A 26,113-nucleotide genomic window follows, 5' to 3' on the forward strand; every position below is an offset into this window, starting at 1 on the left:
TAAAATAAAGAAGCATCTGTGCTTTAGCAAAAGCTACTAAAATGTACTTCTTGTTGTGATTATAAAACTGAGAATAAACAAAGCGACTATTACTACTGTATCTACTAACAAAGTGGATGATGTAGTTGCTTCAGGGACAAATGTAAGCCCTGGGAGCTAGCTACATTTGAAGGTCACACTGAACTTGAGATGTTGGATTGCACTGGTTCAAGGAGCTAGATGTCTCTAACTGGATTGTGGTGTTTGTTTCTTTTTTGAGGGGGTTGTTGGTTTGCTTATGTGGTCAAACTGACCTGCTTTCTCTGTTTAACCTTCTGTTCTTGAGTGTCTTCAATTCAACCCCCCCACCACCGTTCATTTTGGCTCTTCCTTGCCCTCATAATTCAGAAAGCAGAGGCTTCATAAAGAGGTCATGAAAAAAAATCGGAGCCGCTGCACAGCGTTCCCACTGGAAGCTGGAAACTACGGTAATGGCCAAGTCACCCCTAAGCTTGACAGCTGGCCTCTCGTAAGTTTAATGAAGTTGTCAGTCATACTGGTAATGTAACAGCGTATGCATGGAGTCAGGCATTGTGGTTTTGTATATTTAAAAGGTCAGGTGTCAAAAGTCACTTAAATACATATCCCACCATTTTTAATCAGTCACAGCCAAATTTGTATCAGTTTGATGCTTAAGCATTTCAAGAAACTATAACCTGATGCTTTTGAAACTAATCTGGCAAGAATTAGAAATGACTTACTGTTATTATTGCATGAAAAGGCGCAATAATATCTTGGAAGGGTGCTGAGCTTCAAAAACACTGAAGCGCAGCACCTTTCAGAAAAATGTCGCAAAATGTCTTTAAAACTTTCCCTCCACTACTTTGTCTATTGTAAAAAAAAAAAGAAAAGAAAAATACAAAGACATACCAAAAATACCAGAAAAATACATTTATGTTTGTGGTTGAAATGTAACAAAAAGTCCAAGTAATATGATTATGTGTGTATTCTTAAAGGGGTGACCTGGAGTATAATATACGGTGTTTTCCAGGTACATAGTGTAATTTTTAGCACAATCAATTAACCATGTCACCTTCAGTTGTTAAGGAAAAGCTGGACATATCAAACTTAGCTTAAACAAAATTCGACTTCACAATTTGACACCTTGAAATTGGGTGTCTGTCTCTTTAAGGAGCTCCTGCTCCATCTTCAGAATGTCATCACAACAGCGTTCCTTTACAATGCCGTTTACAACTCTTCTTTGGAGCGTTGCACTGAGAAGTAGTTCGTATTATAGGCTTTTGCAGACTCACAGTTCCACCAGGAGTTTGCAAATTGCAGCACCCATTAAGTTTTCCACATTTACATAAGGAATGTTTTTATTTAAGATTAACTACATGATGATAATTCATAAAACTATTTCCAGTTTCTAATTTAATTGCATAATCAATTGATAGTTTCACCGGCAATATTCGAATTGAAACAATCCATTCAAACCATTGTATTTACTGTGTGCTCCAGGCTGTATATTGGCAAAAGAACTACAGTCAGAAGTCTGAGTAAAGTGATGTGGAGAGAAAATGTGTAAACTTAGCTAGAGAAACATACTCTGTGGTAAATTACAACTTCTACAGATGAAACAGATAAATCTGGATAAAAACAAAAAAAGCACAAAATATCATGCTGAGTCTGGCAAAGACTTTTCGTAATGGTTATTGTAAAACCCTGCTTCTCTATCAACGAAGCGAAGCTTCTTGAAATGTCTGTGACCCAGTTTACCGAAAACAATCACAGTTTTATTCCTTGAAAATCACAAACGGATCAATGCAGTCAATTGCGAAAAAAGATCCGCCTGAAGTTCGACAGCACAAAGCTACCCCCCCCTGGGAGGGAAGGAGTATGCAAGCAGCCACCATGTCCACGGTCTTCCTGTCACATTACCATACGCTCCTGCAGTAAGACTGCTAATTACGCCTGCGTGTGACAGCCGCGCTGCCAAGGTGGCGGCAACGTGACGGCTGGGAGGGATAGATGAGAGGAGGTGAGGGCGAACTCTTGTTTCTTCATGTGGATGTGCTCCTGTGAGAGGCAGATGTGGAAAAGAAGGTCACTTTGTTGTAATTCCTATTAGAATCCACAACCGGCTGAGTGAAAGCGAAAATCCTGGAATAAGTCTGATTTTCGCTTTAATTAGACAGACATAAAAGCGAGCAGACCAAAGGTTTTATCAGATTAATAGTTTGTGTAAAAGCTCAAACATGTCTAATAGCCATTAAAATGATGCACCTCAGCAGTTTTCTCATATGTCAGCTGAAGTAGGGCACTACGGTGAACTCCAGCTGCCAGTCCATTTTTTATTTATTTAGTAACAGCCTGATATGCCTGTGTTCTGCTACTTTTTTTTTATGAGCTATTCTGATGCAAAGTCCAGCCAGTGGTCTGGTTGCCACTTTGTCTGCGAAGGTGAGCCTCAAAACAAGCTCAGACAGAGATAAAGCTTGTGGAAATTCAGCGAGGAAGAGTCTCGCTCTGATATTCCTGCGGTAGTCCTCAGGCTGCGGCGCTCTCTTGGGCTTTGCAGAAGCTCTCAACTGTGGGAAAGAGAAAAATCAACAGAAGGGAGCGATGACAGGTAGTCTCATAGGTGACTACCTATGAGACACGAAGAGACAGAAAAGATCTGAGACCTCGCCCCTAGGGGTGCTCCATGGCTTAACTCCTTCTCCAACGCATTCTTTCTTAAATGTACGTTTACGACTTCTTCACATATTCCTATATTTGACTCACAGAACAAACACATGTTCAGAATGATTAAGAAGACTGATGTTACGCCTGATGTTCATCTTCTTACACCAGCTGCCTGTTAACAAATCAAATTCAGAAAATGAAAACTTGTCAAAGCCCTGCATGCTCTCTTACACCTTGTTACATCACAGACCTGCTCGTTCTGCAGCAACATTAGCCTGCTTAGATCCCCAAACTATGTTAACTTTGAGGCTGGGATAGACCGTCTAGACCAGTGTTTCTCAATTCCGGTCCTCAGGCCCCCCTGTCCTGCATGTTTTAGGTGTTTCCCTTCTGCTACACACCTGGATTGAATCTGTGGGTGATTAACAGGCTTCTGCAGTACTTGATGGGCATGCAATCATCTGAATCAACTGTTCTGGAATAGAGCCACATCTAAAACATGCAGACCAGGGGGGCCTGAGGACTGGAATTGAGAAGCACTGGTCTAGACAGTGAGGCATATTTATTTTTAGATAATTCAAAGTTTTCTAAATGTCACTTTTAATTCTGTGTTACTGTAATATTAAAACACGCAAAAGAGAACAGAGCAAGAAAAAACAAACAAACAAAAAAAAACTCATTGAGAATATTTTTATAAATTTATTGAAATTAACACAAAATCATTTTCTCATAAGTGTCCGGACTCTTTGCAATAACCCTGAACACAGCTGAACGTATTTATTTCCCCTAATCTTGAATCCTTGAACTTTATTATGTTTTGTCATGTTACAACTATAGACTAAATTGTGTTTTATAGAGATTTTATGTGAAAGTTGAAAGGAAATAGCACATCATTTTCAAATGTTTTTACAATTAAAGAGTTGAAAAGTGTGGTGTGCATTTGTAATCAGCCCCTCCTTGCTGTGCTGCCTACATCGTTACTTTTATTTTTCTCCTCCTTCCCTTTCTTTCCCATCTCCACAACACAAAAAATAGATTCCTCATTGATACCTCATAGTTAATTGGCAAACTTCTTCACTGTCGCTTCATCCAGTTACACCCCACCACCCCGCTTCTTCATTAGGTCAGTGTGTCTGAAGGTGAAAAGGTCATTGCTGAGAAATAACCTTTATCCTGAATCCTCATATGAAGCACAGACTTTGGATACTTCTATATCTTTACATCGGTTTTGCCAATACGCTCAGATAGCTGTGGCCTTATTCACTGCATGTCTAAGTGCATTTTTGAAGGGCATGTTCCAACATGAATGACTTTCCACACTACAGAATGCACTGAATCAAGCAGATGTGTTTTTCTACAGCTCTGATGTGATAATCAGCCTGGTCAGAGTACGGAGGAAATGGACTAAAAATTATGCCGCCAGAAAATATACAGCTGGCTGTGAGACAACTCTAACAAAGTCAGGCAGTGACCCAAGTCTCTCTGAATGGGGCTTTAAAATAGATGTTCACTGATACTCCAAATCTGAATGCCATATCTGCACAAAACAGAACAAACTCCCAGAGAAAAGAGGTCAAATAATTTCAGCATGAGAAAGACTTGAGGATGTAGCTTTTTATTTAAATAGGTTTCAACCAAATGAAGTTTGTTTACTTTGTTGCCTTAATTCAAATTCACTATACCCATTTCAGCTTTTGCAAATTGTTTGAATATTTGATAATCTTATTGCATATAATTCTGAATTTTCAGGAGCAATAAAAATAGTATGTCTACTTTATATTTACATACAGTGTACACAGTTGTAGTTTTTTTTATTTGTACTATCTGATGGGATTTCCTTCTAAATGATTCTGAAAAAATTCAAGATGTAAAATCCTTTGAGAGATTCAAAACATTTCATCAGCACCGCCTGCTTTGAAATCTTGACATGATTTGGTTAATTCTTGTTTGCACTATGACAACACGTCTGTTCAAACAATAATTACAAGTGACCTAATGTTTTGTGAAAGGTGAAATTCTGATTAATTACGACTCGGTTTTATGTTCTTCCTTTACGTGACAAAATGATTCTTCTTATTTGCTTGTCCTCTTAACACCATACCTGCATAATATTTTCTGAATAAATAGGAATGCAACATTTCTTAGATTGATAGACTGCAGGAAGATTATTTTATTGGCTCCTCTGGAGGTTTATGTCTTGACCTATAAAGGACCGTTGAGCCAGCGATGTCCACAAAACAAATATAAAATGTACATAAAAGTACATTTTTGGATTTATTTTAAAGCCTCACCCCTCAGTGTTGTTTGTGATCTGTCTGCTGTGTTCCTGGGGCTTCAATAATACTATTAACCCAATATGAACTACTAATATTTTTTGTCAGAGCCTGTATGTGATAAACAGTTATTCATACTATAATATTAAGCACTTCAAAACACATCATAAATATATTTAAAAAAAGTTAATTGAATCTTTTGGTGAGCCACCAGCGGCTCCATCTGGCACCCTCTTTAGAAAACTTTCTAGAAGCACCCCTGTTTGTCAAAGTGTCTTCGGTTCTGACGGCTGGATGACAAGAATACACATGATTCATGCTTCATGATTCGTCCTTGTCATGTTTCCACTTTGTCATTTATTTCTCCTCCCCTCACTCTTGTTGCCATTTTTACGCTGAAGCTTGTTAAATGTGTTTAACAAGCCCTCCCCTGTCAATGCACTCTGAGTCGGTATGCAAATGTATGCAAACACGCGGACACGAACAACGTTGGACCTCCCCTTTTTGACAGAAAGAGAGCAGCGGGACTGAGTGTTTGCACTTTGAACACACTTGCACAAGACTGAGGCAGAAAATGAAAAATCCCAGGCTTCTGTAAAAAGAATGCATCAATAAATATGCAAAATGTAAAATTTATATTCAGAGCAAAAGTTCATCATGTAAAGCATCTCTTGTACTTGTATCACTATTGCTGGAGGGCACGTGCTGCAGCAGATGTTTATTGCCTATAAGTCGATAGTTAGAAGTTTATTGTTTGTAATGTTTAGAACATTGTTCGATTACTGACCCAATTCATCAAAAATCAACATTTAAAATATGGTTCAGATTCATTCATGGTATTTTATTGAACTTTTGTCAACCTCTTTATTCTGGACATAATACAAGGCAGTCAAAATTACTCACTGTAGCCTTACGATGGAGTCCAGTCAAAAGAACATGAGAAATGATAGCATTCGTGATAACTCATAGAATTGTGTCAGTACATTTTGTTTGTTTTTTACAGGCTGAAGGATCCTCCTTTCTACAGATGGGAGCTTCTTTGGAGCAGCAGGTCATCTGCATGTTCAAGGTACGGAAATCAATCAGCCAAATCTCTTTTCTGCCCTTGAGAAAGAAAAGGGTTATCATAACAATTAATTAAAGGGTCAATCATGACTCCTGAGGCCTTCGTAGGCCGATTAACACCATGAAGGGACATCCCAAGAGCCTGTGGGGAATCCCTGATTTGAAGTCCTGGCCCAATTTCCACAAACCAGTCCAATCTGGATTCATGGCAGATTGTAAATGTTCTCATGGGACTGGATAACATCGTTGTAAAACATGTTTCCTAGTCAATCGGACAATCCTGGTAAAATCTGTCAGACCCTAATTTCACCTCGTTGACATTTGCAGAATATTTTCAACAACTTTTGTTATATTGACACTTACGGAAAGTCATGCAGGGCATAATAATTTGTCGAGTTGTAGCTCATTTTGACAAACTTGAAAGCAGATCAGTTAGGAAATTATGGAACAATTTAGTAATTCTGGAGCATGTAAAAAAAAACGAGATCCCACAATTTGGTCCAAAAGAAACAATTACAGTGCCTTGCAAACGTAGTCATATGTACAGATGTCCTGCTAATCTAACTGAGGTTGATCTATTTCATAAAGAATAATTGGGGGTAGGGGATGGGGAGTGGGGTAATTCAGACACTAGACTGCAAATCATATTTGTAATTTTCTGCCTTTTCATGTCTTTGTCAGGTCTTGGAGGAGTATGACTGGGCAGAGTTTGCTGTAATCACCAGCTTGATGCCGGGCTACGACACCTTTGTGGATCTAGTTCAGTCCTACACAGACACATCCTACTTTCTCTGGAATCTGCAGGATATCATGTCTCTGGAAATGTCAGTTGGTGCCAATGATTTGAAGACCAAGCGCATCCTGCAGCAGGTAAAGTGAAGCAGCAGTTTGCATATTTTCCTCAACATTAACTACACTGTATGGAAATAGGAAAGCAGATGAATATCATAGTTTCTTTTCTTCTTGTTCTTAAGCATGGAGCAAACTCATCATTTTCCAGTCTATAATTGCTATGCAAAATCTAAAGAAATTCAAGATTAGATGGGAAAATAAAAGATTGACAACTATCAAAGATACAGAACCAATTTCTAAGATTTTAAGACTTTGTTGAACCACGAGAGCCATTGTAACACCAAGGTGGTGGACCTTTGATATATCTTTTGCCAACAATACATCTTGATTTTTGTGTCAACAAATGTTTTTGAGTTGAAACATTTTGGATGTAACAACAACAGAGCAATCTGGGAGAAGGAAAGTGTTTTTTCCTTTTTATAGCACTGTCCATACTAGTGACACAACTTTTAATGTTTTCTCACCACAAAATCAGTCCGTTTGATTTAGAAATTTCTGAACTCAACTAGACTCAATTAGGCTGAAGGCCACACAGCGCACAAGAAACGTTGGCGTTATTGTGGATTCAGACCTGTATTTTAACATTGTCACTATCTGTAAAACATTGTCACAATAATGATTTTCTAGAACAATAGGACAAAAAAAAGTGTGCATGCTTTTATTTTCACTGGGTTAGTCGGCTTCTGTGGAAGCAATCAATGAGGTTTCACCGATTCCCTCCTGGTTTCTAAAAGTGAACGAAACAAAGGGAGGGTTTTGTTGATTCTCAGCTCTGGAAAACCTGAAACATGGAGAAACTGTTGGCACCTTTAAATCAAACTGAAAACGTTTCCAATTACTGCAGCTTATCTATAAAAAAATCAAAGATTGATTTCTCTACCAGTTCATATGAATCATGTATCTGAAATATGTTTTTTTTTTCTTTATCTCTGTTTTATGTTTCAACTGATTACTATGAAATACAGTGCATAAATGGTGCTATATAAATAAATCTCTTTTCTTAAAAGCTAAGTGTCTTTTATTTATTTATTTATTTATTTATTTATTTATTTATTTATTTATTTATTTATTTATTTATTTTATAGAAATAAAAATAAATAAATAAATTATAGTGTCAAAATTCAAACATTTACAAAGGAAACAATTTTCCAAAAAGTGTTGTAAAGGTTCTGAGCTGAAATCTTTTAGGGTTGAACAGCTTATAATATCCCTACAAACCGTGCTTTTAAAACTTTGAACTATTTGTTTTGAAGAGCTTGTCCACCACCATTTAATAATAATAATAATAATAATAATAATAATAATAATAATAATAATAATAATTTACAGAAATTATCAGCAGATATGAAATCAATTATTCTTCCCAAAAAACAAAGTCCAAAGCTCTTTTGTAAATAAAATCAGGACTTGATCAATACAAAAGCAGCTCACATGATATAATTGTTAGAACTAAGTTTGTAGTGAAAATTAGAGGATTTTCTCTTTCCTTCTCTTTAAGTGTCAGATCTCTGTAAAATCCAAAAACCCTTTGGATATTGTATCATGTAGTAAAGGGAAACATTTATAGGTTTTATATTTCAAAACCTGAATTGTCCATTTGTTAAAACATCCAGAACACTGCGATATTACTGACTTGACAGAACCAGAAGAAGTTCATAAATCTGATACCGCATCCTGCATATTTAATAAACAGCAGATTTCTCGTCTTTTTGCAGTTGGACTCGCAGGTCCTGTTGGCGTACTGCTCCCACGAGGAAGCTCAGTACCTGTTTCGTCTAGCAGGCGAGTTGGGTCTGCTGGGGCCCGGCTACATCTGGATCCTCCCCAGCCTTGCCGTAGGCAACCCCAACAGCCCTCCACCTGCCACTTTCCCTGTAGGTGTGATCGGTGTGATCACGGACCAGTGGAGGAAAAGCTTGCGGCAGAGAGTAAGGGAGGGCGTCGCCATCGTAGCCAAAGGGGCAGAGAGTTTCAAGAAGGTTTATGGTTTCATTCCCGAAGGACATGGAGATTGCAGTAAACCAGCAAAACAGTCAGAGAACAACACCCTGTTCAGGTGGGGCATGTTTAATTCATCACTTCTTCATTTTTTTTTTTTAACAGCATGACTTTTTAATCACCTCTCCCTATGTCTTACATCGGATGATATAAATATTGTTAAGTTTGCGCCATGATATAAAATGATGCTCAAATTTGCCCAAAAAAGTCACAGTACAGACCAAAACTATTGAGCCAAGATACAAAAAGAATACCGGTCATAGTTATTATATACAGAGCCACTTATATGACTCTTCGAGTTTGACTTGTCTAATTATGTTATTTTTTTTAACAAAAGATGATCAAATGCAGCCCAGATCCATTTGAATAAAACCTTGAAATTGCCCTTTAATTGGGTGCCGATGGGAAGCTCCAAAGTAGATTCAGGCTGCAGCATTGTTACCTGCTGAGCTGCTGTATTCTCACAGCGCTCACAAATTGCTTGTGTCCAGTCTGTGATTACTTTGCATAAATGGTGGATTCTTACTGGCCTTTGTCTTGTGATACCTCTATACACATTTAAAGAGATTACAATTATGTTTTACCGATAAACAGTCACTAGCAGCCTTTTCTTGAAAAGTGAAAGTTTGAGTACATTTTCTGATTCGTTATACGTGATAAACAGTGAGTAAAACAGAAGCAGAAAATATAGCACAAAATAGTCAGATGCAGATAAATGTACTTTTTCTCTCCATGGCTGTCTGACAGACCAAGTTTAGATTAAACGACTGTCAGTCACAAATTTGACTGTGATTCACCGCTTGACTTGGACTTGGACTTAATAGGATTTTGTAGAAATGTTTTAAATCTGTCAGAACAACAGGGGTTTTTACCCATCTGCGACTCTTTAAGTACATTTTGTCAAAGCAAACAGTACTTCCTTTTATACTTTAAAATAAATTTTTAACATAGATAGTACAGAGTTTCAAAATTGAAGCATTGGTGCTGCATTTCACTCACGTCTTTGCAGTTTTGACCTCAAGAAACAAGATAATATACGATTTCAGCAATAGTATTAGAAATCTAAGAATCCACGGTTGTGTGTTTTGTAATGGTAATTTCACAGACAAGCTTTTTAACGCTTTTTTAAAGGCACTTCAATCAGTAGATTGAATCTCCAGTTTTTTTTTTTGTTTTTTTTTTATTGAGGCAAAAAGTATCATGTATCCGTGTATTGGGGTACGTTTATTCGTACCAGTCTGGGGGGAATTTTGTACTTGCGTTAACAACTGGAGATTTTAAAAGTGTCTATTACAGGTAAATGTATTTTACCAGTAAATTTTTTGACAGACCCATAAGAGCACTTTCACACATTGAGTCACATTCACTCAGCCATGCTTACGTTCCTCACTCATTTATACACAGATCAAGGAGCAACAGATCTGATGGGTTGAGTGCCATCAACATGTTGTGGAAAGTTGGAATCCACTCCAAATCTCCTGATTTCCAGACAACTGCTTGTATTACAGCCACTCTAAACACGGCCTTATTACTAGACTGGTTCTGGCCAATCAGAACCAAAATGAATGAAAATTAGGTGTCATGGAAAATAATATGCGAATAACTTAAATTACATGTGAGATTGGGCAGGTTTTTCCATACCCATCTCTTAAGTTATATTAAAAAATGCTTAACTACTAAGAAAAATAACTGTTTTACTTAAAAAAAATACAATTTTAAGTGAATATGTGAAACTGGTTGGTTTATGAGAACAAAATGAAGGGAAGAAAAGAGGAAATAGCAAACCGCAGGGGCAAATTAATAGGTAAATAGTCAACGTCATGCACACACTGTGTGTAATAGTAGCCATAATAACAACATGCAGTCACTTCATCACATGAATACACATGCTGAGAGCAACTGGATCACACATCCTGGGACAGTTTTCATTCAAACAAAACATTGTGGAGTTCTGAACATCAGATCTCATTAGAGATCTCCTTCCGCTCCGCTAAACAGTGATTGTTGCCTCCATGTTTGCAGATGAGGACAGTTTATGAAATCCTCAGAGCATGGCGTGGAGTAAATGTTGTTGAAAAGACATTGTTTGTACCTCTTTTACATTTGTTGTAAATTTTAAATCAGCCTGCGGATTAATTGTTCAAAACTCAGTCTGTCCTGAAATTAGACCTTAAAAAGTATCAAGACCATTTAGTAGTATCATCCTGACATTCAACCAATCAACTAAGATGAGCTGCTTCCCGTCCAAGACATTAAATTAAACCCTCTGAGGAAAGCTTTAGGCTTGATTAGAATCAGGTTGTTGTGAGTGTGTGTTGGTTTAAATGAATATGGAACATCCAGTGCGTGGAATGCTAAAGCTACGCCCTTTGATTGCTTACTTTTTGTGCTTTTATCTCTGTTGGACATGTAGGCACATGCTGAATGTAACGTGGGAACAAAAAGACCTGTCATTCAACAATCAAGGCTTTCTATCCAACCCTTCTATGGTCATCATTGCTTTGGACCGGGAGAGACTGTGGGACAAGGTAAACAGTCTACAAGAAAGTTTAATGAAAACTTGTCTGTTCTGTGGCACCAAAATTCAGATTTAAGAACCTTGTTCTCCATGGTGTTGGTGCATAATAAAAATCTGCATCAGATATATATAACTGTTGTGCAAGAAATTGATATTTGCATTCCCCAACATTACAGATTTCTTTTTTTTTTTTTACTTTAATGTTCAAATTAGATGCAAGTGAAAAAAAAAACTCCTTTTAGGGAGCAATTTCAAATTAGATTCATTTTATTGTTATTACAGAATATAAAAGGCTAAATATAGATGTGCCATCACCCTGAGCCATTTGGCCCTGAGAGCATCTCTTTGTCCACGTTTCTGCTTGCTGATGCCTGTGCCTGTCTGTAATCCAGCTACTACTGAAAACATTTTCTAAATTATTTTACCTACAGGTTTAAAAATGTTAAAAACCAGCCTCAGCTTTAGCAAATAAAATACAGACTTTGCAATACAAACACACACCCTTGCTTAAAGTGTAGCACGCTTCCCTCATCACGATGCTTTGAGCTCTAAAACCTCCTAGTGTCAAGTCATTTGGAACATCAATTAAAGCAAAGATAGAGTCTCCAAATTTATTTTCTAATTCATCTAGAGAATTTGGAGAGATAGATTGAAAAAAATGTCTTTCCCTTTAATTTAATTTTCAGTCATTGAATTATAACAGTAGAACTCATACAATGGGTTGAGTGTCACTCAGTAGAGTGTAAAACCCCTGTTAACATGCTGGACAGGCAACAAACTCTGGAGACCCTTCAATAGGTTAAAAAGTCCATTTAAGAGATTATAGATTCACAGAATAGTGAAAAAATAACCACAACCAAGTATGAGTGCTTAAACTACAGAACACTGACGTGTTTTTAATTGAATTCCTGACATTTTAAACTAAATTTCTAATTCATTGCGGTGCACTTGTGTCTTTAAGAGGACACAAAATTCAATATTCAAATGCCTTTTTGATTTGCGGAGGAGACATCTCTTTCTTGTTATTCACAACCTTACCATGCACTCTACAGTGTTTTTACTCCCTTTCACACACTGCAGCACACACACACACACACGGTTGGAGCCTGAGGGTGTATTGGAAAAACTGCGACTAACCAGAAAGGTCTGAATGTAATCTCACTGCTGCGGTTGAACTCATTTATTTCTGTCCTGGGAAGACTAACCCACTTTGTCAATGTCACTTCCTGGCAGAACTGTATGTTTTAATGTGTGTACAAACCTGGATGTGTAATTGTGCTGTAAATGTGCAAAACTCTCAAATGATCTCGGGTCACGTTGTGTCTTCATGTTCCCATGAGAGTCAAAGTTGGCAGGCAACAAAACAGGCCTCATGTTAAGTTGGAAATTGGTCTCATCTCATCACTTTCTGATACTCTATCCTACCTCTCTCCGTCACATTGTGCACCTTGTCTGTTATAATAACATGTCACAGTGCTCTTTTGAAGCTTTTTTACCTCAACTGTGACTACACGGCTGTTTAAGTTGTTGCAGATTATTTTTAATATCTGTTTGGTGCTTTTAAGGGACAATTTGTATTGGCAAAATCATATTTGTTTCTTCAGTAGAAATGATCTTCATTTTGTTTTTATTGTTTGATCTTATTTGCTCTACACTTACATTCTAGGTATTGAGCATCCCTTTAACTTTCAACATGTTTTCTTTCATTATAATCACAATCTTAAATGCCCTGCCACATCTCGGTGGATTTGCATATTTACTATTTGCTTCGTTATTTAATGAAGGTGTGAAAAGTACTCCTTGAAATATTTTTTTCACAACTTAAATTTTCTTCAAACTTCTCCAGAATTGTATCTGTCTGGTATGTTTCCGTCCAATGGCGCCGTTTGATCTCAGACATTGTCACTGGAACTGTCCACATAAATGAAGTATAACTTTTAATTAATCAGAAAGATTATTAACTGAAGTATTAGTAAAAAAAAAAATAAAAAAAATAAAAATCAACACATAACGAAGACAACTCATAATGAGCTATATTATAAATGTGGTGCTGTAGCTGTAGGTGTTTGTCACTTCCTTTGTGCAGAATCTGTTAATAAACTCGACTCTACTCTCCTTTTATGTTCCAGTGCCCAGGTCAGCACATGCAAATGCTGTTAAATAATTTAATAAATTCACCCATGCCTGTGGGGAATGGCATGTGAAATAGAAAAAGGTTGACATGAAGGTCGTTTCAGATGCGAACTGGAATGTTCGCGTTACCAATGAGCTCTGCCCCCCCCTCCCGCGTTTACCATTTCAGGTGGGCACGTTTGCTCGCGGCATCCTTCAGGTTCGCTACCCCATCTGGCCGCGGTACGGCAGCTTCCTGGAGCACTTATCTGATGACCGCCACCTGACGGTGGCCACCCTCGAGGAGCATCCCTTTGTCATGGTCGAGAACGTGGACCCGGGAACCGGCACATGTGTCCGCAACACTGTGCCCTGCAGGCGTCAGTCCAATCACACAGACAGGTACACGCAAGGATACAAACTTCCTGCATGTTCATACAAATGACCTTCATAATCATATACACAAACATATAGATTTTGACCCGGAAACAGTTAGTCGTTGATCTCTGAGAAATAAAAAAAATGTAATGTGTGAAATCTATGAACAGAAACATTTTGAGTATGCCTCCCTGTCCTTAGCTTTTCCTATAAAAAACAATGTAAGTTCAAATATAATTCTAGGCCCACAGAGCTAGACTTTCCAATAAGAGCCAGACATCTGCCCCCTCCCTTTTTTGTCTGCTCTAGTTAAGTTCATTGCAAACCTCCACAGTTCATTTAACGCAGAGTAATTGTGTCTGCTTGAAACTGTTTAAAAACACACCTTTGGTGTCAAACACAGATTGGTGCATGGCAGAAAACAGACATTAAACAGCTATTACCGCCAGGTGCTTCCACACCATCAGCGGGATGCAGCTTCTTCATTATGTTCAAACCAGTACAAACATCGGAGAGGATGTTCTAGCACACGCCTTCATTTTTTATCTTCACAGTTTCCGACTCGACAACAGAATCAGCGTCCTGCACAAGCGTTCATACCTTTTGAACTTTTGCATATTTTGTCAGATTGTATGTGTATTTTGTTTGGTAGAAATGTGGTATGCTAAAGTGGAACACATGCATTGAAGATATATATATATATTTTTAACCGTTTCATGGACATTCATTATGGAAAGAGATACGTACCGGCTGTTCTTGGGTGCAACCAAACAGTGACTGCCAGTAAAGAAGATTTATCTGTCCAACACTGGGACATCTGTCAAAGCATGGGACAACGTAGCCTCTTTCTGGTTCTCTTTCACTATTTCGCTCTGTCCCATTTGGACTGATACCAACAAACAGGAAGCAGGAGAGCGGACTGCTGCTATATAAATCTCATAATCTTTCTGTGGCACTCTGAGAAGCTTCACCGTACAGCAGATGTTTAGCATGATTAAAACTTTTTGTCTTGCTCATTAAGCCCCCTTCCTTGGACAGATGATAGCTTCCTTTGCCAGGGGGCTGAGCCCACCTCTCTGTGCTGATTAAGAGCATAAATTCATCCCTAAATTCCAGCTTCTGTCTATCTGATGTATTATAGTGTGGCGAATTATGCACTGACCAGATGCCAATTTAATGTGGGTTATGAAGTAGTTGCCCACAATTCGATTAGGTGTTTGACAGAAAGTTGCTTGGCTTTCACTACCAGGTTTGGTATTTTTGTCCAGTTTTGGCTAATTTAAGAATTTTCTTCTTGTCAGAGTTTTATCCAGCTGTCCCCCAACTTCTGACCAAAGTAAAATTGAGGCACACCAAGTGGGCATATCATTATGACCACCTCTTTAACATTGTGTTGGTCACTGGTTGATGTCCATTCCTTCATTTTGATTGATGTGCTGAGACCCACTTGTTGAATTTTCACAATTTAGACCTTGCCAAACTTACTCAGATCCTGACACTTTTTCCTTTAGCCTGTTTCAAGCACATAATCGGTGAGTAAATAAGTGTCCACTTGCAGCCGGTGTAAAAATCCTATGCAGAATTGTGACTTATGAGGATTTTTTTTTTTTTTTTACGTTTAGGAATGACTTATTTTGAGGATGACAAAATCTAATGATAAGAAAAAATATGAAGTACTCGCTTCCTGTAGCGACTGTCAGTTCATTCATCATCTTTAATGCCTTATTCTCCATTTCAAGACATTTTATCCAAAGATGTTCAGTTAGTTGGTGCATGCAGCAGATTCATCAGATAAGAAAGCCTATTTGAGATCCAGGCCAGATGCTTTCGCTGGAAGGCTGATTTTACAGTAGTTGAAATGGCATATCGCTGATCTGTCACTGGTAGTCGTGTCCTATAAAATATAAGTACAAAATTATTAGGGAAAGATTTGATGCATTTGTGTAAATATTTATTACTAAGCATCAGTGTTTGACCTTGTGAAAAGTGGAGTCTCTTATAGACAGCTGAGGTTATGAAGTCTTTTCCACCAGCTACAGTAGGTTCCTGCAATGGATATTTTTACCATTTTTTAAAGACTTTATGTACAGTGAAAAGAAAAACATTAATTCAAACCTTATGGTTTTCAGGCAATCTATTTCTTTGTATCTCTCTTTCACTATTCACCATTTCAATCAAGTTGAGGTGTGGACTTCTATTGGTCCATTCCAACAACTTTATTTCATCCTTATTTTAAGCCATATTCTCATGGATTTACTATTGTGCTTTAGATTATTATCCTACTTTATGACTATGACTTTTTCTGTGATTGCAACATTTTTACTTGCAGTTTTCTTCTTTGTTGCATCATTCATGTGTTCTCAGCTCGTTTTACTGATTGCTCTGGTATTGCAGCTGGTGACCACTGTAGTTTTTATGACCTAAGGCTGATTTTAAAACCTATTGCATCTCCATTACTGTAAACCTCACCTGCATTTTTTGGTCTTCATGATCTTGTTTGTTCTCTAATGTTCTCTAACACACCTTAACAGAACAGTTAGACACAGGGATGGACTTTCTTCACTTATTTGGTGACTTCTGAAGGGATTTATTTCAGGTTAGCTGATAGTAAAAGATGCCGCATTGGTGAGAGGGGTGTTGCTTACCTCCAGCAGTCATTTGAATGGAAACGACTCCAGCAGCCATCTGGCAAGACGTGGGGTAAACATTCTAAATTAATATTAAAAAAAGATTTTTTTTTTGCTATTATTCCAGTTAATATTTGTCAACAGCTATAACTAGAACAGTTATATAAAAAATGCTTGTATCATTGATTCTTTCAGACAAGTTGAAAAAACAGATCATATTTGAATCATATCCTACTTATTTATATATCACAACTTCTAGTGCTGCATAACTTATATACTATAATGTATTTTTAAAAAGTACTGGTAATCCTCCCCACTTCTGTGTGGTACTCCATTTTTGTTTGTATATTTCAGGCTTTAAATAGAACATTAGAAAATTAAGTCTCTGCTTTCTGAAATATACATAATAGATACTAGATTTTTTTTTTTGCTGCATGCAAATATAACACCTAAAGATTCTTAAAAAAAAAAGACAAAAGCTGTGTACAGCTGTTCCTGCTATGATTAATTTAGATGTGATTTTCTCTGAACCTACAAATCTTATTTGCTTGAGAGAAACAAACTTTTGTTTTCTCAACATAAGCTGATAATGGTGTGAAAATAGGTGGCTCTCGTGTTTACATCCAGTTTCATCATTCAGTATCACAGCTATGATCCTGCTTGTCGAAAATGGATGATCCTTCATGTGACATTTTCATCGCGAGTCAGCCAGCATCCATGACAAACATGTGCTCCTGTCATACGTATAAAAATATAGTTTTAGTTGTCATGTAGATCACTATTAAACCCTTTTGATTTAAAAGAACAGTTTTATTGTTATGAGGTAAAAAAATATATATACCTCATATCCTGCAAGCAAAAAGTTTGCAGCATTTTCTGTCCTTGTTTCGTTGATTACAGAACATAAACTTCTCTGTTTTATTATCATTTGATTTTGAGCTCTGAATAAGTAGTAGTCAGAAAGAAAATTTAATCAGATACGATCTAATTTAGCCTATTTATGAAGTGCATTTCTGTTTAATAATACATGCTTTCCAATTGATCCTACTTATCAAATGGTGCATTAATTTCAGGTCTTTACTCAAACTGATTTAAGAAGTTTTCTTTCTAAAGAAACTGGGACCAGAAAATGGCCCTGGCATTTGTGGCTAAAGTGGCTCAATGTGATTATTTATATGATATGCAAAAGGAACGTGACATATCAGGATATTTGTGTACACAATGTGCTTTCCACTCAAAATGTAGGAAAAACGTCTAGTTAAAAGTGCAACAAAACAGCACTTTCTATCAATATTCAAAGATTATTGACTTAAAACAAGTTCCTGTATTTTGCAGAAAAGTTGTTTGTAAATCAGTTTTGTCTTATTTCAAGTGCACCAAGATATTTGCACCAGGAACTAGACAAAAATACTTGGTAAGATTTTGTGTTTTTTGCAGTTTGTCCCCCCCTTTAATTTCCCATTAAAAGGCATTTTGCTTTTTTTTTTTTTTTTATTTTTTTTTTATGAAAGCAGTTATCGGTTAAATTAGAAGCTTTAGTAAAATTAGGTTCTTGATTATGTGAGGAAAATAACTGCTGTGATCATCTGTAGCTCAGGGACTGGAATAACTTAACCCTGTTTTACTTTTCAGTTTCTGTACGAACCGAGAAGTCACAAACTCATCTCTTGCTTCATCTTCTCCTCTTGTCCTCTTTTCCTCTTGCCCTCCTTTCCCACCAAACGGAGCCGCTGCCCTGTGCGACTTGTCAGCCGTTTACCCTTTCCCTTCCTCTTTCTTGGTCCAGCTGCCTCATGCTCTCCTCCGCACTGTGGCCACTTTCTGTGCATTTTTTTGTTGTCTTCATCCGGTGACCACACACTGCAACATAAACACATAACTGTCACAAATTCCCAGATGAAAGTGAGCTGCATGTGAACATGTGTTTGTGTGTTCGCGGCCCAGTTTCAGACTGTTTGTGAGGAGAATGGCAGTCAGAGTGTGGTTAATGATGACAGGTGGCCGGCTCCTACAGCAGTTAATTAACACTCTAATTTTCTGAGTTAGTCTCATGAAGGCAGCAAAACCTCGTGAAGCTATGTTATCCACAATAAACATTCTGGAAAACAATCAGCAATAATCTTAATTGCTCACTTGACTTTTTTCTTTGTTTATGCGTGGCTCATTTATTCCCCCCCAACCCTGCCGACAGGTTGTCTTTATCATTTTTCAACGTTTATGTTCACTTGCTGACATGCTGAACGGATCCTTCAGTTAATAAGGTCACAAACACGCACAGTCCTTAATAGATTTTTGGCAGGAATTGTAGCTGCTGTTTCATCTGTTGACCTAATTTCCCATCTAACTTAGAAATAAACATTTTTTCTTTGCGTTCGATTACATTTTGCCTATATTTACGAGGACTTTCTCGTCTTATTTTTCACCTCAGTAAGTAGCAAGGTTACACAGAGGAAGCTGGAAAAACAACAGACCGTAATAGATGTTGATTGGAGGCCATCGGAGTCACGCAACCCTTCACTAAGGCCTCTGTGGGACTGTGTGAAAGTGGATTTGTGTAGCTTTTGTGGCATCCCTTCCAAGTCTTTGAAATACACCTTTTAACCGCCATTGATTTTAGCTAATGAACCTTAGCGCTCCTGTCCTTCACTTTGCCGCAGCTGACAATGGTTGCTGTCAGCATGAGAGTCTGGAAGTATTTAGCACTCACTCTGCGAAACGAGTACAACCGCTTTGATGCCTTAAGCCAAATATAGCAACGGAGAGAGTCTTTGATTATCAGATTAGAAAATGTAAAAATAAAATATGTTGTAATATGTCTGACAGCATTTTCTCTTTATTTTATCTCATTTTTCTACAAGCAGTGCCCAATCCGAGTCCTACACCAAACTGTGCTGCAAAGGTTTCTGCATAGATATCCTCAAGAAGCTATCCAAAACAATTAAGTTCTCCTTCGATCTCTACCTGGTCACCAACGGAAAGCACGGCAAACTGGTGCATGGGATTTGGAACGGGATGATTGGGGAGGTAAGGCTGAATGCTGACGCAGTTTTACACTTACAGGTTAGTAAACAGTGTCCCTCCAACAAAGACTTAAAATTGACTTAAAATTGATCAATACACGTTGATCCTTCATGTGTATTGCTCAAAAATGCTCATCAGTTATCCAGTATCTGCAACCTGCAGCTTTAGAACCGCATATGGATTTTCATATCTTCAGCTGTGACTTCAAATAAATGTAACTAAAAATGCTAAAAAAAAAGAAAAATTAGCAGAAGAAAGGTAATTTAAATAATACAAGCTTTTGCACTATTCCCCAGAGCGTCTTCATTCAGTTATATATTTTAACATTTTCACAAAGAATGACACTTAATATCACAGGAGTATAATTTTCATTAAGTATTTCTTCAAACAGTTAGTGACCAAGTTTCTCCATTTCTGATGTCATTTTTGTAAAAAAGTAAAATAAAAATAAATAATTGAAAGTCCCATTAAGGAAGCATAATAAACCTATATAAAAAAAAAATCTTTAATCTAGAAATCTAAGCAAATTTTCAATAACGATGATAATAATTACAGGGACATTTACAAAATTTCTAACCTTAATTTAACTTTAAAAACACATCGTCATCACTTTTGCTTAAATTATATGAAGCTTTCATTGTTAGTCTGAGTTCATCCCAATTGCTGTTTCACATAGTTTAAGTAAAAGGTTCTGACTATAATGCTACATGACTCACCGAGACCGAATGAATCTCTCTTCAGTTTAGAGACTGTGTACCTGCCAAACTACATCAAACTGAGCACCAGCCAAATGTAAAACATTCTGAACAGATGTTCTGCAGCGGAGCCTTCACGCTTGTGTTTCTGTGCCCGAGGGTATTCAGCAAGTGTTACAGTATAATTCTGTTTGTGTGCAACATTTATAAAGCCACCTTGGATTTGAGCGATCTCGAGACAGAGCATTCAGCTCCTCCTTCATGCTCAAATAATGAGACAGAGATGTTTCCCTTCAGACAGCTGCTTTTCAGGTGCTAACGCACAATTGCACTCTAATCCTTAGTCACATGAAGAATATAAAACTCGGCCGGCTGCATGAGTGAAATTTGGGAACCTTCCTGGAACGAGATAGCAAAATGACACTTTGTCTCCCTAAGTAAAGACTGGTCATAAAATTTAAAATAGTGCTTGTTTTAGGTACAAGAAATGCAGCTGGTCAGTTTCTCTCGTGTTCTTCCTCCAGTGGTTTTATTATGTTTTCTTTGGCTGCTTTTCCTCATCAGGTTTTCTACAGGCGTGCTGACATGGCCATCGGCTCGCTTACTATCAACGAGGAGCGCTCTGAAATCATTGACTTCTCTGTGCCGTTTGTGGAGACGGGAATAAGTGTCATGGTAGCGCGTAGCAACGGCACAGTATCGCCGTCTGCCTTTCTTGGTGAGAAATAGGTCTTCAACGTTTGTATTGCATGCTCCCCTGTTAACACCATCTTTCTGAGTCTTTTTTTTTCCAAGAATGTCCTAGTTACACTTGTTCTGTCTCTACAAGCCTCTCAGGAAACTTCCCATTAAGATTTAATCCCACCTGTAGCTGCAATCTTGAACTAAATCTCCTTGCATACCAGCCAATCACCTCAACAGCCTTTCTAAATGTGTCCAACATAAAGTATCCCAGATCCTTTAAATAATATTCATTGTTTTGCACTCAACTGATTTCAAAAAGCAACATGAGTAGCTTGCATTTTAGCAATCTCTTATTTAATTCTTGTTTGAAAATCAAAGTGTGTGATTTTATTTTTTTCTTTTCTCTTAGAGCCCTACAGTCCAGCAGTTTGGGTCATGATGTTTGTGATGTGCCTGACCGTTGTGGCTGTGACTGTGTTTGTGTTTGAATATTTCAGCCCAGTGGGCTACAACCGCAGTCTGGTAAGCGCCAAAGGTGAGTTGTATTTACTTATTATTTTTGTTTCACATGTACAGTGCCTTCGAAGAGAATAAAATGCCACTTTTTTGTATTTTTGTTTTTTTAGAATCACAATAATTTTATTTTTTTTTCCCCACAAATAAAGGCCTTGACAAAAGTCTGCGACTCTTGTATGATCAGTCGAATATTCAATACTTTGTTGAAACACTTTTTTGTGTATGTCTTGTGTTTTTTCCTACAAAAAACATAGGAAGTTGTATTTCCATTTGTGCAAATGAGAAGTCAAGTATAATTTTTCCTCTCAGTTTGTATTTATAGACCACTCTGTGTTGGTCCATCATATAAAAGTTAGGGCTTCAATATTAAAAATGTAAGCAAGTTTCAGAGGGTGTAAGTAGTTTTACAAGATGGATGAATAATAGAAAAGCAAGTTTTCATAATAAAATCCCAATACTGTCTTCTATTATCCCCCACTCATGGGTTTACATTTTGCCATTTCTATACATTTTTCTAGAAATACCCACCAAATACCTCAAAGCTTCTCAGTTTCCATCACACCACGTATGACACAGTAAGCCTGCCTAAATCCAGTGCAGTCTGCATGTCCTGCAATGGGTAGAGTTCCCAAACAAGATTTTTGTGAGAGACCCAATAAATCCCAGAATGGAGCACTGGCAGATCGTGCCCGTATCCAGGTCCGAAAGGTCATTTCCTTGTTTCAATTAGCAATCTTGGCTGCACTAATTGAAGTGTGATTGATGAAGGTGGCAACCTCTGTTGCTGTGCTTGAACAACAGTGGCAACACTGAAAATGGACTGAGGCAGTGAAATTCCTCTCTTTTGTGGGGTTTTAAACAAGGGCATGAAAAGGTTCAGGATTATTTACACAGCGCAGCGGACAACAACGACGAGGGAAAGTAACTAAAATACAATGTTATCACTTCTACAATGAATCATTGTGAAAATGGACAAAATTCCACTTAAGGATTCAGGGAATATACACAATGCGATTTTTTTAATTTTTTTTTTATTATTTTTTTTTTTAGATATGATTTGCTCAAGTTCTTTTCTTTAATGTATATTTTGAGAGACATGCAGTGTTTTGTGTCACAAAAACTTATTTTTAATTGTTGAAAAAGAATTAAAAATATTGTTGAGAATGTATAAATGGGTGCCTCCTGATGATAATCTCATTTTATCTTACTTATGGGGTTAATTTTCTTTCATCTTAGCCAAAAGCAAACATTGATCATCTTCAAATGGCACAAACTGCTGCAGCTTTACACCTCAACCATAACACTTGTGGCTTGTATTTAATTGTTTCTCCATTAATTAGCTGCTGCTTATCTTGACATATTTAGTTAAATTTTTTTGCACCATCAGGACCTTATTGTTATTTGAATTTACAAAAACAAATCCACTTTCAGGTCACTTTAGAAATTAATAAGTCTCAGAATTAAAAACCCTTTTACAGACTCCTTTTTTTCCTAAAATATTTGAATTTATGTAAAGCATTTTTGAGTCTGTTTTCACAATGTTTATTATATTTTTATTTTAAGAAGTATTCATGGTTTTCATATGAGGAGCCCAAGAGAAACATCTGTATGGACATTCCAGATTTATTATTCAAACACTGACTCTCCACAATTTCCTTCCTCAGCTCCAGGTGGGCCGACGTTCACGATAGGGAAATCAGTGTGGCTGCTGTGGGGAATCGTCTTCAACAACTCCGTCCCCATTGAAAACCCCAAAGGAACCACCAGTAAAATCATGGTCCTAGTCTGGGCCTTCTTTGCTGTCATCTTCCTGGCTTCTTACACCGCCAACCTGGCTGCTTTTATGATCCAGGAGCAATATATTGACACCGTGTCTGGCCTTTCTGACAAGAAGGTAAGGAACAGAACACGCAACAGTTCAATAGTAGCAATTAGAACAATGGCAGTAATGCAAGTGGGGCGTGTTTGTAAGGCTTTTGAGACATAGTGAAAACATCTTGGCCTTTATCTACAGCTCATGCTGATGCGTTGCGTCCTCTCCATTGCGTTTAAAATCCATCGCCTAATAGGCCGTGTCCACAACTGAGCCAGCTGACTCACAGAAATCCTCCGAGATGGAATCCAGCAAAAGGATTTTGTCATGAAAGCCTCTGTCCTTTGCCTTTCAGTGGGAAGCCCAGTGGTGTGAATGACTAATCAATTACTGCCGTCTGTCAATATGGATGCTGTCTGAGTCTTAACTTGTTCTGTCAGTATTTTGGGTCTGTCCATCAATATTCCCCACTATGTGGTCTCCGTCTGCAGTGTATCTCACACTGTTGGAACAAGATTGTAAAATGTCAAATGATTTTTGAAAAATAGTAAGCCAAATAGAAGAGCAAGTCTCAGACACATTCTTCATGGCTTGAATGTTTTCACACAAACATTCAACCTGGGAAAAGGTTCTAAAAGCTCTAACAAATAAAATCCTAGGTGAATAGGTGCTATTTAAAGCCGAGATACAACACAGCAAAGAGTGAGGTTTAGATTACATCTCTCTGCTTTAAAGTACTATATAATCTCTTTCTTATATACATACATTTTTTATCATCAATAAATGTGTGTTGATAAAAAAAAATATGTATATAGGAAAGAGAACTATCCTTTATATAGTACTTTAAAGCAGAGAGATGCAATCTAAACACACATTTATCATCAATAAATGTGTGTCATCTCCTTTAGATTTAGACTCATTTAAATAACACAGGCACAATATGACAACACAAACAAAATTAATTACTAGCCAATACAAGCTGATATAGTTCCAGTACACAGAATACACATAATGTGCTGTATGTAGTGTTTAGCTATTACAGATTTTTTTTGTCTACATTTGATAATGTAGAATCACAACATTTTCAGATGTCCAAGTCTGCTAAAACTACTACAATTTATACATAACACGTTAAGACAATAGCGTAGTAATCATACTAAATGACACACAAATAAAACAAACAAAATCCTCCAGAAAAAGAAATATATTAAAAACAAAACAATTAGAGAAACCAGACACCCCAAAGGTAATTTTTCACTTGGATATTTTACAATTACCAACCATCATATTATAAAAATATTTATGAAAGATTACTTTTGCTGTAATATCTTAACACAGGGTAGCCATGAGATGGTGTAATCTAAATTCCCCAAAACAATTTGTTTATTTTTTATAAAAAATTACCCGACAATATTTTTACTAGCTGTACAGGCAGTTTTTTCTTCTTGTCAGCACAAACTGTGAGCCTCCGATTGGTCTTCTGTGTAGCATTTTAGTTGACTCTATTGGTGTTCCATCTGAAGAGTGATTATATATATTTAACACACATACCGACTCACAAACTCCCTGGTTGATTGGATCTATTCATTTTACTCAGCTCAAAAGGTCAGTGCAGTTACTAAGATGAATAGCTTCTTTCTGTTTACTGTCTCATTAAGTTCCAACGAACATATTCCTGCTTCACTATGCTGAATGTCATGAAATATGAACTTCAGCTGGATCAGTTATTCTAACAAATACACAGTGGCTGCTGTCAGGTTTAATCAAATTGAGACAAGTGAGAGCTTAACAGTCCATTTGTAATGATGTGGTGCTTATCCAACTGGTTTTTGATGCAAAATTTATTTTGTTCAAAAAAGGAAAAAAAAAAACGTCTTTTGTTTCCCTCCATCTCATATTTTTGGTTAAGTCTTCTCTTTTTACTGTGAATGTTTTTTCTTTCTTTGTATTTCATCCTCTTTCCTCACCTACAATCTTATCTACGTTGTTAATTTTCATTTCTTTCACTGTCTACTTTTGTCTTTTTTCTTTTATTCCCCAAACTCTTTTTTCCTGATACATCTTAAACATTTCTTTATTAAACCATTTTAGCTTACAATATGTTTTGCTGTCTTCTTCATCTTCATCTGTCTTCATTTGCTCTGCTCTGGATACTTTCCAAAAATGTGTAAAACTAAAGACAGAAAAAAATTCAGGATGCACCGATATGAAAATTGGCTAAATGAAGATACCATTATGTTAAAAAATGACTAATATTGGTCAATGCTGACGCCAACATATCACGCATCCTTAATGACAACAATACATCAATTTTCCACTTCACTGTTATGTACTACGTTGCAATGGTCGAACAATTTAAAAACCATCGACATACCTTGCAGTTTCTGGTTGTAATCTGATTACATGTGGAACAGTTAGAGACGTATGAATCCTGTTTTTTTTTTTCTATTCTTTTCCTTTTCAATAATCTTCTTCCACCTCTCCCCTCATCTGCTGTGTCTCTGCAGTTTCAAAAACCACAGGAGCATTATCCTCCTTTTCGCTTCGGGACGGTTCCAAATGGGAGCACAGAGAGGAACATTCGCAGCAACTATCCTGATATGCACACACACATGATGAAATATAACCAGAAAGGGGTGGAAGAAGCTCTGGAGAGCCTCAAAACCGGGTAAAGATTTGCTCACACTATAAACATAATTACTGACTGGAAGCTATATTTAACTGATTCTTGTGACAGAAAAGGCATCAGATGACAAGGCGGCAATGATCATAATTTTGGTGACACGGCAGATGTGCTTTGTATTTTACAACCTATTTTTGTTTTAAGCCAGTGTGATGGTTGTATTTTTAGATGCAGTCATATCTATTGTTATTTAATTTGTTGACTATAAAAA

At 37.2% G+C, this 26,113-nt stretch overlaps 1 protein-coding gene across 1 annotated transcript in view; it reads left to right on the top strand.

The window, feature by feature from the left end:
* The window catches only part of LOC103153070 (glutamate receptor ionotropic, NMDA 2C-like), a 74,572-nt gene that overhangs the window by 22,164 nt on the left and 26,295 nt on the right, over window positions 1–26,113 (top strand). Inside the window, exons 4-5 of the mRNA XM_016681345.1 lie at window positions 5,944–6,009; window positions 6,687–6,875. Of these exons, the coding sequence (XP_016536831.1) occupies window positions 5,944–6,009; window positions 6,687–6,875 (255 nt within the window). The remainder of the gene's footprint in view (window positions 1–5,943; window positions 6,010–6,686; window positions 6,876–26,113) is intronic.

Source organism: Poecilia formosa, unplaced genomic scaffold (assembly GCF_000485575.1).
Source record: "Poecilia formosa unplaced genomic scaffold, Poecilia_formosa-5.1.2 Scaffold7, whole genome shotgun sequence".
NCBI classification, from domain to species: domain Eukaryota; kingdom Metazoa; phylum Chordata; class Actinopteri; order Cyprinodontiformes; family Poeciliidae; genus Poecilia; species Poecilia formosa.